The sequence below is a fragment of the Geotrypetes seraphini genome, chromosome 3 (genome assembly GCF_902459505.1).
Source record: "Geotrypetes seraphini chromosome 3, aGeoSer1.1, whole genome shotgun sequence".
Classification (NCBI taxonomy): Eukaryota; Metazoa; Chordata; class Amphibia; order Gymnophiona; family Dermophiidae; genus Geotrypetes; species Geotrypetes seraphini.
Window position 1 is genome coordinate 335,522,194 of NC_047086.1, and position 17,207 is coordinate 335,539,400.

General features: G+C 42.6%; 1 protein-coding gene across 5 annotated transcripts in view; it reads left to right on the forward strand.

Moving 5' to 3' along the window:
- Nucleotides 1-10,161, forward strand: part of KIAA1841 (KIAA1841 ortholog) — a 148,567-nt gene extending 138,406 nt beyond the window's left edge. For 4 of the 5 annotated variants that reach the window (XM_033938201.1, XM_033938204.1, XM_033938200.1 and 1 more), the window contains 2 exons: nucleotides 6,303-6,394; nucleotides 9,014-10,161. In XM_033938201.1, the coding sequence (XP_033794092.1) occupies nucleotides 6,303-6,394; nucleotides 9,014-9,050 (129 nt within the window). In that variant the 3' untranslated portion in view covers nucleotides 9,051-10,161. Of the gene's footprint in view, nucleotides 1-703; nucleotides 764-6,302; nucleotides 6,395-9,013 lie in introns of all 5 variants that reach the window. The other variant, XR_004538813.1, reaches the window with a different exon arrangement.
- The last annotated feature ends 7,046 nt before the right edge of the window (nucleotides 10,162-17,207 follow it).

A 17,207-nucleotide genomic window follows, 5' to 3' on the forward strand; every position in this document is an offset into this window, starting at 1 on the left:
ACGATCCCTTCCTCTCCCTTAGATATCTTATGTACTTGACCCAAACTTTCTTGAATTCAGATACAGTTTTCGTCTCCACCACTTCCAACAGGATGCTATTCTACACATTCGCCAACTTTTTAATGAAGAAGAATTTCCTCAGGTTACTCCTGAGTCTTTCTGCTTTCGCCTTCATCTTATGCTCCCTCATTCTAGAGCTTCCTTTCAATTAAGAGACTTGCCTCTTGTGCATTTATCTCATAGATGTATTTAAACATCTTTTTCCTTATCAGCCTTCCAGACTAGTCAAAATGCTTGGGTTATGCACGCCTACCAGCAGAGGGAGACTGAAAACATTTGACTTTTAGAATAGTAAATATACTGTATGCAGTTCCCAGCCAGCCAATATTTCTATAACAAAGCCAGAAGATAACCCAACATAGCTTCTCCCTTATCTCTCCAGACGTCATAGGTTACTTCACTTTTTTTTGAACCAACACAGCATTAAAGGACAACTCAAAATATCAACCACAAAAATCAAACTGACAGAGAACTAAAAATAGTAGCCCACACTGCAGCAAAACAGACATATCTTTGATCTCCTTCAACAGGCAAATACTTGCACATCATTCATCCAGCATCTACAGGTGGGTTCTGGACCGGCATGGGGGGCCTAAAGGAAAGAAAATTAGCAGGTAAGATCTAATTTCTCCTTCCTTTTCAGCCCTCAAAACAATTGGGAAGACCAAAGCAATAAGAACTAAAAGTGGGAACCATGCAGACGGTAAGTCAAAACCCCCACACCAAATCGTGTAGTATCCTTTTTCTCTGAATGACCTCTATTTACCACTCAACCAGTTTCTAACTTAGCAATACTTTAAGGCCAATATCAAGGGCACTTCGTTTATTTATTCATCATCTATGTGCATCTGTGGAAAGACTTTGCTAAAATCTAAATACACCACATTTAGCACCCCACCCCACCCTCGATCCAACTATCTGGTCACCCAGTCAAAGAAATTAATCATTTCTCTGACAAGACCTGCTTCTAGTGAAACTGGGCTGTCTCGGGTCATGTAAATCTATTGGATTCCAGAAACCTCACTATTCTCTTTTTTAGAAGTGTTTCCATTAAATTACTTATCACAGAAGCCAGACTACCGACCTGTAGTTCCCAATCTCCTCCTTACTTACTCTTTTGTGAAGAGGGACCACATCTGCCCTTCTCCAGTCCTCTGGGGACCACTTCTGGCTCTAGAGAAATATTGAAAAGGTCAGCGAGCAGAGCACCAGAACTTCCCTAAGTTCTTTCTGTATCATTGGATACATGCCTTCCGGCCCCATAGTTTTCTTCACCTTTAGTTTCACTAGCTCCTCACGAATACAGTCCTCTGAAAATTGTTCAGGGCTTGCCATACTCCCATTCCTATTTGTATTGGTCTTCTGCAGTCTTACTCCTGGCCCTTCCACTTTGAGCACAGGAGAAATATTTGTTAAAGAATTCCACCTTATCCTTATCAGCTTGTAGTATTCCTCTCCTTCACCTTTGACTCTCACAATGCTACTTTTTCACTTCCTCCTATCACTAATCAAAGGCTTCTCTCAATTGTGTTCTAAACTGAGGTTATGCTAAGCTATAAATGCAACCTAAAATACTAGACTACAGTTTTTATATGAAACCCTAACAGGAACTTTAAAGGCTATGCTATTGTCTAGCCTGACTTTGCTAAATAAGCAGAATGATAAAAAAAAAAAAAAAAGAGACAATGAAATTTAACCCCATTTACCTTTTCCCAAATTTGAATGCAATTTCTTTGCAGTTAAGATACTCAGCAATAAAATTTTCTTCCCCTTTGCAGATGTTCTCTGCAACTCTTCAGGACATAACACATCTCCTGGAAAAGATTTGAGGTTGCTAGATCACTTATTCATGAAAGTGATCCAGGGAGCAGTATTCCATCTAAGCTGCACAGCTGCTCACCCTTTTTTAAAAAAAACTGCTGCATAGTAGTGTTGCCCGATTCAAATCGATTTACCAATTCACTTTGGGTGAATCGATTTGAATCAATTCAAAACAAAACAAAAAAAATCGGCCTCCCGATTCGCTGACTTACCCTCCTCCCTCGCCCCCTAAAGCAGGAGTGGCAGTGCTGCCTCTTGCTGGCCGGCCGTTGCCACTCCTGCTTTAGTGGGTGAGAGGGGAGGTTCAGTCGGGAAGTGCTGGTGTCCGGCTTCCCCCTAGCCTTCCGCACATCCAGGGCCAGATTAAAGGGTGGGTCCGATGCGCTGGTACGATGACTGCAGATGGCAGTGGTGGTTCTGTGTACTGCCTCGATAGACAATGCTGCTGCTGTTGGTGCTTGCCTGCACCGTGGCCCATCTGCTTAGGTCCGCCCACCGGCTCCATTTAATTCCACTCGTTGCAGCTGCTCCAAAAGAGCCAGGTGCTTGCAGTGATTGCACGCCGCCGGCCCATAAGCCTTCTGTCCGTCAGAATTGATGTCGGGGGAAGGCTTATGGGCCGGCGGGTGCAATCGCGTGCACCTGGTCCTTTTGGAGTTGCGGCAGCAGCAGGGGGAAGGTTAAATGGAGGCGGCGAGCAAGGGCGTCGGGCAGGGGGTGAGTGGTGGGAGGCGGAATCGGTGGCAGGTCGGCTTGGGGGAAGGCAGGCAGGCAGGCTTCGGGGTGAGGAAGGAAGGACCTGCAACTCTTGCCATGAGACTGGACTCACAGCAGCACAGCATTTCTTCTGCTGCCATCAGACTGCTGCATGATTAAAAAAAAAGAGATTAAGTTTAGGTAGCCTCAATCAGCCTGAGAGGAGAGCTGAGGGGAAGGAGGCAAGGAGTGAAGAGCCAATAGAACTAGGCTCTGAAGGAGTGAAAAAGTACTGAACAAAGAATGGGAATGAGAAAGGAAGAGAAATATAGGGTTGGAAAGAGGATAAAGAGAATTTGGAGAGAGGGATGGAATGAGTAGAGAAAAATGTCTTGTGGGAGAAAGGGAAAGAAAGAACAGTGAAGAGTAGAAGTAGAGAAGCAAGAAGGGGGAAATAAGAAAATGGGTAAATACGGGCGTGGTAAGGCAGGGCATGATAGGGTAGCCTGGGCAGGGGGGTATAGGCCTTCAGGGATGGTGGCACAGGCCTTCAGGGGGGGACAGGCAGGCCTTCGGGGGGAGGTGCAGGCCTTCAAGAGGGCCCTGGTGTAGAAGTACACGGAAGGGGGGGGGTTCAAAGAGACGTGCATATGCCAGACTTTGGGGGGGGAAGAAATAATGGGTTTATAAACAGAGGAGAGGGAGAGAGATGGTGGACAATGGGATTTAGGGAGGGAAGAACAGAAAGGGAGAGAAGTTGGACACAAGGAATGGTGTGGTAGAGGAATGGTGGGATAGAGATACTGGATAGGAGGGTAGTTGGGAAAAGAAAGGGAGATATGGTAGACCCGGGGGTGGTGGGGAAGGAGGGAGAAATGCTGGATGAAAGAGTAGTTGAGAAAAGGTGGATCTGTGGATGGAGAAGAAAAAAGGAAAGATGCCAGACCTCCGGGAGAGGGAAGGTAAACAGAAGGGGAGGATTGCTGGGCATGACGGACCCCTGGTCTGACCCAGCAGAGGCACTGCTTATGTTCTTATGTTAGATGGATGGTTAGCACGGAGAAAGAAGGAGACCCTGGCAAGCAAGTTATCAGAAGACAACCAGAGCCTGGGACCAACAAGATTTGAATAATGACGAGACAACAAAAGGTAGAAAAAATCATTTTATTTTCTGTTTTGTGATTACAATATGTCAGATGTGAAACGTGTATCCTGCCAGAGCTGGTGATAGACCGCAAATGTGAGCTAGGATTTAACAGAGAGGAAAAGTCTTTTTTGTTTGTTTATTTTGTTTACACCACAGCGCCAGTGTGGTTAGGAGAAGGCAAAGGAGGTGAAGAGGCTATAAAATAAACCCACCAGGATGTTTGAATAAAACGCCTAATTGGGCAGGAAAATCAAATAGAATCGAAAAATCGATTCAATGGGCTGAATCGAATCAAAATTTTTTTTCCTGAATCGGGCAGCTTTGGATTGCAGAATAGCAGACTGCCTGGTGAGCCAGATGGGTGCCCCCTTTCCCCTGTGGTCCTACATTGATCTCTTCCCTCCTCACCTGCTGGCAGTCTGGCATTCCCCTCCCCCCATACACACTCACACCTTAAATATGTTAGAGATGTATGTTACAAAGCTTGGATGGACAATCCAAGCTTTGTAACTAATTCCTATCTATTTACTGTGTACACCACTTAGATTTCAAGCGGTTTATAAATTTTTTAAGTAAATAAATAAATATCCCAACTGAGACTGTATGAGCCATTTTGTCCCTATCTATATATCTGCACTTGGCCCTTTCACTACATGGTAAGCTGTATTGTAGAAAAGCATTAGCATCATATCTGTTATTTGAATGTTCTGATGCATGCTATTTAGGTGTTTTCAATGGTATTATGCTGATATCATATTATAATACTTGAATGTTCTTCCATACTGTCTATTGTGGTATTGTTTGTATTATCCTGACATTTATCATATTTCTGTTGTGTGGTGGTTCTGCAGTGCTGTTAAGTATTTATTTTTTATACTGTTTCATGGTAGTCCTTTTATTAGGTTTTAGTTTGCTGTTTCCAAGTTTACCTCATTTACCAACCGGTATAATCTTCACTTGATTATGCCACTGATGACACAAATGTATAGCCAAAGGCACAAAGTGCAGTGCAGGAAGCAGATGGGGTGCAGTGCAGGCGGCTTTGCTTCTAGCCTGAGCAATGTCTCAAAGCAGTTTAGAATTCATTGAATAGTAATCAAGTACTCTTAAGTATTTTCCCTATGTGTCCCAGCAGGCTCACAATCTAACTGGTGCCTGGAGCAATGGAGTGTTAGGTGACTTGCCATACATAATGTCCAGAGTCGCAAAGAACAGGCTGGAATCAAACTCAGGGTGCTGAGGCATTAGCTCTAACCACTAGGCTACCTCCTCTACTCCACTTGTACCCTTGCATGCCTGTAGTTCCTGCCATAACTAAACTAAACCTTAAGTTTATATACCGCATCATCTCCATAGTTATAGAGCTCGGCATGGTTTACAAGAGTTTAATATAGGAAGGAATAACATATTGGGTATGGAGGTTGAGTATAGGGGGAAGGAGAGCATTACATTTTTGTGAAAAGCCTAGTTTTCAGGTGCTTACGGAATAGTTAGAAGGAGCCCTGATTCCGTAGTGGGGCCTAATCATAGAAGATGACTCTTAAGGAGCTATAAGTGGGGAGAAGCCTGATAAAGGAATGGTGTCTGTCAGCTATGATTGTTGGCACTGAAACCAGCCCAAATTCCAGTGCATTTTCAACTGAAACTGCCTCACCCCCCACCACACACACACAATCACTCTTTACTGCAGCTTCTCCCTAGGCCTACTTTAAGAAACTGGTGGTCCAGTGGCCTCTTCAGGAGCAGGAATGAAGTCCAATTGTTCCTCCTTCAAATTGACTTTGGGACTTTCAGTAACAGTCTTGTGAGATTACCACCGGAGGTCCGAGCAGCCATATAGAGGTATGGAATGACATAAGTGGGAAGAATATTTAGTCACTCCTGCTTTTACTCATTCCAATCACAAAATGACCACTGGGACCTCCCATGTTAGTCTCACAGGGTTGCTGTGAGAAATCTTGAAGGCCATTTTGCAGTTGCTCCTGCTTATGGGTGCCAAGACTTCCTGTCATTTTGAAAGAGAAGCCAGCCATGCTGGAGCAAGGGGATCATTCCTGTACCCACTTTCCATCAATGACTTGGTCCAGGAAGGGTCTGTTTCTGGGGGAAGAGGTTTGCAAGGAGGGCTGCCACTAAGGGTTGGGTTTGGGAGGAGGGCTGCATTATGTATAGTATTATGTCTGGGAGGGGAGCACCTTTTGGTTGGGTAGGGGTAGAGACAGTTTTTGTTTTCATCTTTTGGTTTCGGCTGAAACCAAGTGACCAGTTTTAATCAGGGATTCATTCAGTTACTGCAGAAATTGAAGGTCATGGATTCAGTCAAGCTCTAAACTGAACTACTAAGTACAACCCACAACATAAAACCAGGCTTGGAGAAACTAATGTGCACAGTGAGTACTGTCCTGACAAACCTAATGGACAGACTGGATAGACCATATCGGTCTTTATCCTGTATGTTTCTGTATTAATGATTTTTCAAGAGTGATTCTTGAAGGTACTTTTTAAAATTTCAATAAAAATGCATGCATTTCTGGAATTCTGGATTGGAATTGCTTGATGGTATTTCTCTATTTTACAGTATGTAGGAGGTATTTACTCTAGACTTGAAGCTCAAGTAAAGTTTTCTGAAAAAACCAGCACTCGACAGAATGGCCCAGAAAAAAATATAAGGTAAACAAAATTATTGACTTGCTTTATTTTATAATAGATAGAAATAATAGTTCACCTTCATATAACTTTCTGATTGGGTTCTTTACTTTAAGAAATTCCTATTCAGACCGATAGGTTTTGATTAGCCTGGTAAGATGACCTATTAAGTGTTTGGGTAGGGAGGGGTGAGCCAAGATCAGCCAAGGCTGGAGAAGAGAGGGCGCTGATAGATTCAGGCCTTCATGTTTTCCATGTTAGCTCTCTCTCAGCTGACAAAAGGATTTGTTCTGTGTGAGGGGTGAAAGCTGGTGGTATGGAAAAAGCAATCAAAAATGAAATAACGGAATGTTTGAGTATGAGTGTAATAGATATAAAAATTATTGTGTGCACAAAAGAAGATAGAAGGCTTCTGTGACAATAGAGAAAAGGGATGGGATTTGATATATCACCTTCCTGTGGTTACAATCAAAGCAGTTCATATATTATTTACAAGTACTTCTGTACTTGGGGCAGTGGAGAGTTAAGTGACTAAAGAGTAATTTTATAACAGGTAAAGAAAAGAAATGTGTGAAGACATACTAACAGGGGTAGGGAACTCCGGTCCTCGAGAGCCATATTCCAGTCGGATTTTCAGTATTTCCCTAATGAATATGCATTGAAAGCGGTGCATGCAAATAGATCTCATGCATATTCATTGGGGAAATCCTGAAAACCTGCCTGGAATATGGCTCTCGAGGACAGGAGTCTCCTACCCCTGCTTTATAACATTGGCTCCCAGAAGTATCCCAACTGGTGCACAAGTACTCCCACACAAATTTACACCTGTTCTCAGGCAGTTGAAAATATATGTGTGTGCATGCCTATTTTATAAAATTAATGCATACATTGGAATGCCACCCAAATAATGCCCCTGGGAATGCTTTTGTTTATAATCACTTATAAAAGGCATTAGGGGGGGCAGTTCTACAATTCTACTCTGGTAATGTGGGGGTGAGAGTCCATTCTATATGGACACTTCGGTGCCCAGGGTCTTCCCTACGGCCTGCCCATGTCAGTGTCCCCCTTAAAACTACACGCTGTTTCATTTAAGTATCTATTTGCAGAAAGCTGTATAGACACCTAAATGGCATTTTTGTTGGTAAGTACCGTATTTTCACGCAGATAACGCGCACCCGTGTAAAACGCGCACACGGGTATAGCGCGCAGAAACCATGATTTTATGTACAAAAACTTTTGTATACCGCGCTCACGGGTATACCGCGCATGCAGCCCGACTGTCCTTTCGCCCGCCCCGACTCTCCTCTGGCCACCCCGACTCTCCTTTCGCCCTCCCCGAAGTCCCCAACACTCCTCCACACCCTCCAGATCCCTCCAGCCCTCTTCCCAATACCCCTTATACCCCCCAACACCCTTCTGACATTCCCACACACCCCCATACTTTTGGATGAAACATCTGCAGAAGGGATGCCCACTCCCTCCTCCAGATAGGGCTGCTTCTTCAAAATGGTGGCCCTTCCCTCTCCCAGTGCATCATGGGCCTAAGGCCCTGATTGGCTTATGGCTTTAGGCCCTTCCCAGTGCATCCCAAGATGCATTGGGATGGGGAAGGACCGCCATTTAGAAGAGGCGGCCCTATTGGCAGGAGGGAGTGGGCATTCCTCCTGCCAGTGTTTCATCCAAAGGTATGGGGGTGTGTGGGGATGTTGGGAGATGTGTGGGGTGTCTGAGGGGGCTTGGGGATGTTGGGGTGTGTGGAGAGGTGTTGGGGATGTATGAGGTATTGGTCACAGCGGGAGGGGGCTCTGGAGGGGAGCTGGGGGTATTTGTGGGAGGGAGAGAGAGAGGAAATGGGGATCTCCCTGCCAGTTCAGCTGATCACAGGAGGGGAAGCCCTGGTCAGCTGAACCAACAGGACTCCTCAAAGCCATAGCGATGACTAACTCAACCACATCTATTCTCTGCCCATAACCATGCCTACTTTTTAAAATAGGTGTTGTTAGGTTTGGAAGGGCACCTCTTAGGCATCCTGAGAGTTCAGTGACAAACTCTTAAATTGCTTAATGGGTTTTTTTGGATTGGCTGATAATTAGCGCAGTCAGTTACCACACTGGTTAAGCCAATTAAAAATTTAAGTTTGGCGTAGATCTCGAGCTTAGGCGTTACTATATGACTGCAATTAGGGCACCTAGCAGTGCCTAATGTAGGTGCAGTTTATAGAATATGGCCCACAGTGGTTATTAATAAAGAGTATATTACCCTGTACTGAAAAAAGGCATCTTAGGGTGAGATAGTTTGGTTTAATACTTCTTTGACTAGAACTCTTGCACACATGACTCCCCTCCCCCCCTTTTACAAAAGCACAGAAGAGGTTTTTAGTTCAGCCAGTGCACTGAATGCTCTGTGCTACTCCAACGGTCATAGAGTTCCTATGAACTTCGGAGCAGCACAGAGTATTCAGCATGCCGGCTGGTGCTAAAAACCTCTTCCATGCTTTTGTAAAGAGGGGGTTATTTGATATGAGTTATAAATCCAGTTTGTAAAGCAGAAAAGTAGAATACCAAATCAGTTAGTTTTACTATTCACAGGTCTACAGCGCATTAGTCATAGAAAAATATTTATTTCTTCTTTTCTTAAATCAAGGTCGAAGACTCGTTTAACTCAAGGGCGCCCTACATAAGGAATCTTCAGTACAAATGGAAGGATTATGGGCTGAACTCCAAATTATGCACTCTACTGAGAAATGTAGAAAACATTGCTTCCAGTACTTTCAAGTGACTTATTTATTATTACCTGAAGTCATGTAACTTATATTTGTTATATGAATGCAATGTAAAGAAACCTTGTTATCGAGTTTAAGGATTTATATATTTGCATTTAGAATAAATTTTATTGTATTTTAGAGTATTATGATGGATGTTTAGTAGACTTTTATTTTTTAAATATACAGCTGGGATGATCTTAATACTTAAATGTATATTTATGGAGGTTAAATGTGGGTTAAAAATATAGAATTAAAGTATAATATCAATTTTAATTGCTTGACATTTTTTTATTAGAAAAGAACAACATTTAGGATATTCTCCCTAGTTAGAATGTAATCACCTGTGTTAAAATTCATATGCTGTATGTTATTTTCATATTACCTAATGATTTCCATTTAGAATTTTCAGATGAAACTTTATTTGAAATTTCATTTTCATTTTAAAAATAAATCACAAGGAACATTGAACATAAAAGGAAAATCGCATTATCAAAGGAAACCACCTAACAAAGAATAGAGAAAATAGCCCAAACTATCCCACTTTATGGAGAATTATGCACATATAACTACACCAGAACAAAAACAAAGCTATGCCAAATACTACTTGATTCCTTCCACCTCTCCACTCCTATTTTTTAATGCATTTTTACACTAGCCACCAGTAAATATTCTTTCAATTAAACATTTTTATCATGAAGAAAAAAACTGTCTCGCTGAATTGAGAAATAGGAAGTTTAATCTGTTCTATCCATGGTAAACTAAACACAGGGAAATTCAAGAAAAAGATTCCCCCCTATCTCCATACCATACAGTTTAAGTTGGAGAAAAGATTTCCTCTTTTTTTTTTTGGTTTGAAACATTTTTATTGAGAAAGTAACAAACAGACAGAAAAAGCCATTATAACCAAGCAGTAACCAAAAAACAGCAAATACAGCACATACTCCAACTCACAGGTTGGGAAGAGGGTAGTGTGAACTAGAACAGTAATACTAGTCATTCATGAAATATGCAAGATATATGCAAGCCTCCCCTCCCCCACACAATAAACCAGCCAGTTCTCAGCAGGGCCTAGGACACACACAGCAGCCAAGGAAAACCTACAGAAAACCAGACAGTCTGTCAGTGTACTCCCTTTTTCCCCCACAAAACAAAGCAAAAAACCCCACAAACAAACAAGACGTAAGCCCCCCCCCCCACCCCAACCCCTCAGCGACATGAGAAAGAAAAAGAGAGAGAGAGAAAAAAAAAAGAAGAAGAGAAGAAAAAAGAACACCAAGTCAACCGCACAGGGGATCAGCAAAAGCAGCAGTGACCTGTTCCCAAAGAAATCTATACAGCCAGTTAGACCCTTCTCCCCGCCCTTCAAGACCCCGCAGCTCCCAATGAGCCACTTCCCGAAGTGCTCGCTTCCATCCCACCAACTCTGGGGGTTCTACATATATCCACTTTCGAAGTACACCCCGTTTAGCTACGTGAAGGCAACATAAACAAATCGCCATTGGGCAGCAGTAAAGCCCTGATCCATAAATTCCACCTCATGACCCAAAACTAGAATACGATAAGACCACTGGACTAGCACCCCCAGGACCTGGACAAGGAAGTCCAAGACCCCATTCCAATAAACATCCAATATCGGGCATTCAATAAGCATATGCAATAGAATCCCAGATGCGCGCTCATATTTCCTGCATCCCCCTAAGCCGGGTAAAGTAGGTACGATGAAGCAATTTAAACTGGAGTTCCTGCAACTGTGCATTACGTACCCCAGCAGTGACGTTAGAGAAGCATACCCAAAGCTCCCCCGGGGTAACCACCTCCTCCCATCTCCCCAGACCATTTAGAAGCCAGCCTAGGCATTAAAGTGTCCTCCCATTCTGCCTTTCAGTCCAGTACCAGAAGGATAAAGAGTTGAGAGCAGTTGGGAGGGACATGAAGATTTGATCTACCCGTAAAAAAGAACAATCCTCCAGTCAACGACGAAGGTTGGACAGGTAGAAATGCCACAACTGGAGATAAGCAAAAAGGGGCATGTGAGGCAAGGCCCAGGTGGTGCGGAGGGTGTCTAAGGAGGGAAAAACAAAAGGGTCAGAGCACACCGAGGATACGTGACCCAAACAAAGACGAGAGACGAACCGCAACTCAACGCCCCCTGGTGTTCCCACACCTGGGGAGAAGTCAGGGCTGTGACAGATCATCTGGAGAGCCCAGTTACCCCGTCCCCTGCCAATCTCATGTCGCCACCACTGCAGTGCCCTGCGTAAAGGAGATAACCAGACTGAGCCAAGACCCATTTGGGGACGGCGCCACTGGGGAAAGGTCAAGCATGCTAATGCGTGATAAGGAGCCATCCAAAAATCAAACAAGCCCCCTGGAGCAAAGCGAGAGTCTGCGGTGAAGAACTCATGGACCCAATGTAGCAGGGCGGCTACATTATACAAACGAAGGTCCAGCAAAGCCAAACCCCCCCTATCATGGCTCTGGATAAGCATCCGCCAGCTTATGCGTGCTCTCTTGTTATGCCAATTGAAGGATTCGATAAAGGACCGGTAAGAGCGTTCTTCCGCAGACTTAAGCAAAAGAGGGATCATCTGGAGAGGATAGAGGAGCTTAGGGAGCAAAACCATCTGCACAAGGGCAATTCTACCAGAAAAAGAGAGAGGTAGATCTCCCCAGTGAGCACAGTAGTCCTGTAAGTTTTTCAGCCGGTCAGAGATGTTACGACGATAAACCATAAGCCAATCCACACAAAGGAAAATACCCAAATATTTGAGTTCCCCACTAGCCCAACGGAATGGGAAAGCTGGATCAAGGCGCGAGGTACATGGGGAGGATACCGGTAAGGCCTCCGATATGCTGAAGTTGATACATAGACCCGAGAATGCACCGAACTTCCCAATAAGGGTAGTCAAGCGGGGAATCGATTCCCGAGCCTTCCTCACAAACAGCAACATATCATCCGCAAAAAGAGTAATTTTGCAGGTCTCATTACCCACCCGAATGCCCAAAATATCAAGGCAGGTCCAAATTTTTTGAACTAAAGGCTCCAGGGATAGAATGAACAAAAACGGGGACAAGGGGCAACCCTGTTGCGTGCCCCTATATAGTGAGAAAGAGGCCGTTCGATGCTTATTGATAAGTAGCTGGGCCGTGGGAGATGTATAAAGTTGAGTTATCCACTGATAGAAGGACCCTGAGATGCCAAATTGTTGTACCACCCAAAAGAGATAAGGCCAGGTCACCTTATCAAAGGCCTTTTCCACGTCCAGGCTAGCCAGAAGATCGTCACCTCACGGCCCTTACCCTCCCTGAGGGTACGAAGCCAACCTGGTCCGCATGGATCAGGGAGGGAATCACCTGGGCAAGCCTACCCGCCAAAATCGCTGTAAGAAGTTTAATATCTTGGTTCAGTAAAGAGATAGGACGGTAGGATCCAACTAACTCCGGGTCCTTCGGTAGGACCACCACGTGAGTGTGACTCTGTGCAGGGAGAACGCAGCCAGTGCTCTGCATATCTGCGAATAGAGCCACCAGTGTGGGACCTATCTGAGGTTTCAGAATTTTATAAAACTCAGGCCCCATCCCGTCCGGTCTGGGGGCCTTCGCCAACTAAAGCTTCCCCACTGCGATATGTATCTCGGCACATGAGATAGGTGCATTTAACATACGTAATTGTTGTTCCGACACCTTGGGTAAGGTAAGATCTCGAAAGAAAGAATCTCGGGCTGCCAGATCATAAGGGCCCGGCCCATATAGATCCTGGTAGAAGCGAACAAATTGGTCCTGTATCTCTGTCTCCTCCGTGTGAACATTGTGGTTGCTCGCCCGGATATGAGAAATGCGAGTGGCCTTCCGAAACGGCCGTACCAGATTAGCCAATACCTTATCCGCCTTATTACTCCACTGATACAACCGAAACTTGTAAACATCAATATGAGACATAGTGCGCTCGGTGAAAATAGTGTCTATTTGTTTACGAGACCACCCCTCCCACGTTGGTTTGGTAATAGAAATTCCATTCCACCGTGAGATGTTCATGAAAAGTTTTATCTAAGTAGAGTGTGGGATTTAGACGCCATATGCGGTCATGGACGGGCCCCTGCCAGCGCATAGTGAGGGATACGGCAGCATGGTTGCTGAAGGGAACATCAAGGATATGTGTACGCACCACCCGACCAATGGACTGTGACGGCAACAATATGTAATCCAAACTAGAATGAATATGGTGCACCCCGGAATAGAATGTAAAATCTATTTCCCCTGGATGATGAGCCTTCCAAGCATCAATCAGACCCAGCTCGCTCATCAGGAAGTTCACGCCAATCCGTTCGTTGTCTCTACGCACCACCCTGGGAGGTTTACAGTCTATCATAGGATCACTAGTGATGTTAAAGTCCCCTGCCAGAATGGGCTCATAATTGGGTAAGGCCAACAGATGTGCCAGCACATTAGAGAAGAACGAGTGAGCATATACATTTGGGCCATATATATTGCATAAGACCACAGGTCGATCCTGAAGGGTGCCAGCCCAGAGAACAAAACAGCCCTGAGGCATAATAATCTTGTGTTGGACCGCTTCACTGCCTTGTTGAAAAGGATAGCAACACCCCTCTGCCTAGAATTATAGGAAGAGTAGAATGCCTCCCCCACCCAATCCCTCACCAATTTGGAGTGTTCCCTAGAAGTGAGGTGCGTCTCTTGTAAAAAGGCCACTGATACCTTCTCTCTTTTCAGAAAAGACAACACCTTCTTACGTTTAATGTGAGAGTGAAGGCCATACACATTAAGAGTGATATAAGTCAGAACTGCAGAGATGGAGCAAAGAGGGAAAGGGAAAAGAAGAAAACTCCCAGTCGAGTTCTGTTTTGGAGGTTTTCAGCTGGAGTGTGTTGGTTGTCATCCAGTTCTTCATGTCAGAGAGGCAGTGTTGGAGATTGGTGAATTGAGCAAATCAGTTTTTACCTAGCAGGAGCAGTAGTTGCAGGTCATCAGCATAGGACTGGATTTTAATGCTGTATTTCTGGGCTATATAAATGACTGGTTTGAACAGATTGAATAGGAATGGGAATAGTAGGGCATCCTGGGGAACTCCATATTTGATGGGTTTGGGCTCAGATTTATCCTGGCCCAGTAGGACACTTTGTGTTCCCTGGTGGAGGAAGGAGACGAACCATTTAAGAGCGGTGTTATTGATTATGAGGTCTGTGAGTTGGTTCATTAGGAGCTGGTGATGAATAGTGTCAAAGGCAGCACTTAGGTCTAGTAGCACTAGTAGGGTGTTGTTTCATTGTCAAGTATTGACCAACTGTCATCAGTGATGTCAAGGAGAACTGACTCTGTGCTATGGCCCACTTGGAAACCTGATTGGCAGGGGGAAAGGGTGAGGGCTCCTTGCTCTTTTATGTATGGTATCCCAAATATTGGATATTTCCTAAATCTGCCTGAATAATGCTGTTTGGCTGATGATAGCACTGCTCTGAGCCCTTGGGAATGATAGCATGAAGTTTCATCTGGTACTATATGGGAACACAATTTCTGTGAAATAATAAATTACAGTAATGGACTTATGCACCATAAATCTGGTTCTAAACTGCTTAACCAACTCAAATGTTTAGGGAAGCCATCCCCAATGTAAGCATTCAGTACTTGTGTACTGAAATCTCTACTAGTTGAATCTTTCACAAAGCATGAAGCCTTTATGATTGGCACCATTATTCATATATTTCAAATTGTGCTAATGCAACTCCTTTGTGCATAAGCTACCATGTATCCAAAATATCTACAGAATAAAGTGGCTCAATTTTATAAAGCAAATCCCTTCAAAAATTAGTCAATTTTATAAAGCACACTTCACTGGTCAAGCAAATCAATAATATATCTTAAAAGTCCGCTAACCAGGAAATGTTCAATATTTTTTATTGAGTTTTTTGAAAAAATATAAGAAACAGTTCAAGTACATGGTATCAAAATATAAAACAAAACATTTAGAATAACAAATATTCAGTTACATTGAGCAATGTAGAATTGAATCGTTTTAAAAGATCTAAAGTACTAGGACTGTTCATGAAAAAATAATAGAAGAAAAGATAAGAGGAAAGAGAAATTGAAGGAAGAAAGAAAAAGAATAAAATGAGGAAAAAGATGAAGGTAAAGAAAAAGAAGAGGAAGAAGAAGAAGAGAGGAGTGTCTATGAAATAGATTGAACATATGAGTCTAGGAATTTCCAGGGTGATTTACATTGTATCAAATTTTTGGAAAGTCGAATTATATTTTTCTTTTCATAAGCATATGATTCAAATTTATGATACATGCTCAAAGAATTCCACCAGAAGGTATAGTTTAGTAATGAAGAGGACTTCCATTTTTTCAAGATGTGCATAAGGGCAGTCACAAACATTGCATCAATGAGTTTAGGAGGACAGTTAGACTGTGTAAAACAAGGGTGTTGAGATCGGAGAATTATAATGTCAAAGGAAATTTCTTCTGAACAATTGGTAATAGACTTTATGGTGTCCCAAATGCACGTCCAAAAGGAACGAACTTGAGCACAGTGGAAAAGCATGTGATCAAGAGTCCCAGCTTCTTTCATACAATTCCAACATATAGAGTTTTGTTTTAGGTTAGCTTTCCACATCCGAAAAGGTGTCCATACCGCATTCCACATAATGAAGAACATCCGCTAACCAGGAAATGAAATGTTAACAAACAGACCTCAGTGGTGCCACCCAGGATTGTTTGTATTAGCAGTCATTGGGAATATATGCCTTATATTTTTCATTGGTCTTTGAAAACTATGTTGTGATAACAGGTCTGGGTTATTAAGGATGCATTTTCTGGAAAAAGCCTGCTAGCAAAACATGTTGGAAGAAGTCCTTGACCAACATAAGTGAAATATTAAAAAAAAAAGTTCTTTGGATTCCAAATTACATTTAACCCTTTCAGGACCAAGGGACATATTTGTCCCAAAACTTTAAAATCCTATAAATTTTGATTGGGATAGTCTACAGTTCTAAATTTGATATGTACGGATTCCATATGATACTGCCTTTATGTAAACAAACTGGTTCCGACATTCATTCATTAGCGTCGTTGCTAGATTGACGAGAAGATTCACTTGCCACTCTGTCCATAAGCCAGAAGTGTGATTTTTTTAAATAAAAATAATGATATTTCACAAAAAAAATCAATTTTTTGGCATCTGCAAGCCCTTTTTACCATAAAAATGTCGTCAAAACCACAAAAATTGGCCTACGATCCTTATGGTCCTGAAAGGGTTAAAGGATGATTTTGCACTTTTATATGAGATTGAAAACTACAATTTTTTTGAGACTAATGAAGAATGTGGTGCATGAATTTCCAGTGACTGCTAATATAAGTAATCTTGGATGGCACCACTAAGGTCTATTTAACATTTCTTTCCCTGGTTAGCGGACTTTTAAGATATGTGTCTAAGTATGATATGCATATGTTTCATTTAGTTGAATCCTTTAAGCTTAGTCTTTCAATTTTGTTACTTACTATACCTAAGCTCCTTTGTAGGTTGTGATATCTTATAATGGAACAAAATAAAATTCACAATCTGCAAAAAGAAAATCAATTTTACCTTGGATCAACACATCTAGCAGGAGTCTGCAAATATTGCATGCATGGGAGCTTTCAGATTAATAAGTTGGAAAATTAACATGGAGATAGGAAAGAGGGCATGATTTTCATATCAAAATGTTAAAAATAAGCATACCATAGTCTATAGCGTGGGTGTACAAGTTCTAAAGAAAATAAGTATTCTTCAAAATATACTATTCATATGCATAACTGATAATTTTTAAGCTGCTCTCAATAAAATGCAGCAGTTGTTTGAATGTTGGAGCCAGTCTTTCTTTCCTATGCATAGTCTAAATGTTCCTGATATCATATTTTTTTAATTGAGTTTATTTATTAACCAGCTTTTTGAAGATATTTATCTAAATTGTAAAAATATGACTACAAGTTGTCACAGCTGAAACTTGTTTTAGGTGAAACATTTGGTGAGACTGTTAATGTAAAAATTTGAAAGTTTTGTGTATCTAGAGGTTACAC